This window comes from Austrofundulus limnaeus, unplaced genomic scaffold, assembly GCF_001266775.1.
Source record: "Austrofundulus limnaeus strain Quisiro unplaced genomic scaffold, Austrofundulus_limnaeus-1.0 Scaffold1814, whole genome shotgun sequence".
NCBI classification, from domain to species: Eukaryota; Metazoa; Chordata; class Actinopteri; order Cyprinodontiformes; family Rivulidae; genus Austrofundulus; species Austrofundulus limnaeus.
Window position 1 is genome coordinate 21,306 of NW_013954216.1, and position 1,832 is coordinate 23,137.

General features: G+C 40.1%; 1 protein-coding gene across 1 annotated transcript in view; it reads left to right on the forward strand.

The window, feature by feature from the left end:
- The window catches only part of tbce (tubulin folding cofactor E), a gene marked incomplete at its 5' end in the record, with an annotated part of 34,228 nt that overhangs the window by 20,781 nt on the left and 11,615 nt on the right, over nt 1–1,832 (forward strand). The window contains 1 exon segment of the mRNA XM_014033717.1: nt 781–919. Within this exon segment, the coding sequence (XP_013889171.1) occupies nt 781–919 (139 nt within the window).

A 1,832-nucleotide genomic window follows, 5' to 3' on the forward strand; every position in this document is an offset into this window, starting at 1 on the left:
ATTTCAGTAAGTGTGTTCAATACTTTTTCCCTGTGCCATTCCACATTATTACAAATAACTTCATTTCTGGACATTTTTGGGTTGTTACCAACATCTGGTGAAAATTTCATGTCATTAGCACCTCTAGTAATATATTTACTGAGAAAAATGGTGACGTGTTCAATACTTATTTTACCCGCTGAATATATTTCTGCCCCCAATGTGTGTTTGTGTGCATACCTTTATTACCCATGGGTGAAGGCAGAAAACTTTCAGTAATTCAGTCAGTTTTACTGGGTGGCAGTGGTCAGAGGAGGAGTCTTGTAAACGGAGATTTGCCGGTTCGATCCCCTGCTCCAGCTGTCTCAGTCATTGTGTCCTTGGTTAAGACACTTTACCCTTCTTGCCTTCAGATGTTGGTCAGAGGGTCCGGTGGCYCCAGTGCATGGCAGCCCTGCCTTTGTCAATGTGCCCTAGGGCAGCTAATACTTAGCTTAAAATCATCAGAGTGTGAAAAGAAGCACTTTGGAGTCCAACAGGACTTGATAATGTGCTATATAAGTTCAGTCCTTTTACGATTTTGCAGTAGCTCAAAATATGAATTGTAGCTGGGTCTTAGCTAAGTTGGCCCTCTGTTATATTGGCAGAGTATTAACTCTGAAAATAAWCCTGAAATGTTTCTGTTAACATAGTTCAGTGATGAGACTTTGAAAGGAGGAGCTGTTTGTCTCTGTAGGAACAAGGATTGTGAAACTGGTCTGACAGCAGCTGAAGATGTGTGGGACCTGTGGTTTGTCTTAGGTCACCTCTGAGGAAAGAAGGGGGTCGGAGCTTGACTACATCAAGATGTTTGGAGAAGAGTGGCTAGCGGCAGGGGGACCGGGCCAGACCAGCACCCAGTTTACCGAGCAGCACCCACAATACCAGAAACTCATCAAAAGTAAGCTCATTATTTTACACCACTTTTCAGGTCACAAGGTTCTGCTCACTGAACTAGAAAGTCACTGGAATAACCAACTACAGCACAATCAATGCTATTGTGGTGCAAATTTGTGTTGTCATATTGCTAACAGCTACATGGGAATGCTAAGTTCCTGTCAGAATGACAGCGCACAGACAATATCAGAGTTTTTACCTAAACTCTGTGTAGAAGTTTAATGCTTTGCCATTATTTGTCAAACTAAATGAAATTAGTTGGTGATACTGCTGTGAATGGTACAGCACTACTTAGTGTTTGGTTTATTATGACCCCCACTTTTCATAATACTACTTTTTAATTTAATTTAATTTTTTCAAAGATTTTTGGTCAACCGTAGCACAGAAATGGCTGCACCTAGCAGAATGAAATTTGGTAGGAATACAGATGTAGGCGACCAACACTGTGCTAGCAAACAGTTTTGCGATATACTCCATATTCCAAGATGGGTGCCATCTGAAAAGTTGGTGTCTGAAAATATGAAAATGCTTTGAGTTTAAAAATTATTCAGCTTAGGAACTTCAGAGTTCTGTTGTTTTTGTTTAGCTCTGATGAAGGACTATTTCATGACATCATTATGTGTTTCTATGCAACTGCCACCTAGCAGTAGGCAAAAGAATAAAAACACATTAATGACAATTGTTATTTCAAGCCTGTGTACACCCAGAAATATGATCAGATCTTGATGAAATTAGTCCTATCTGACGTCCTGATGCATCTCAGTAATCCAGGTAGAAAAAATCAGTAGGTCCTCTGGATGGTTCTTCTTTAGTGAAACGTTTCGTCTCTCCTCCAAGAGACTTCTTCAGTCTAAAGATCATTGTTAGCATGATCAACTCTGTCACTTACAATGTTTCTAAATATCTGATGTCTATAC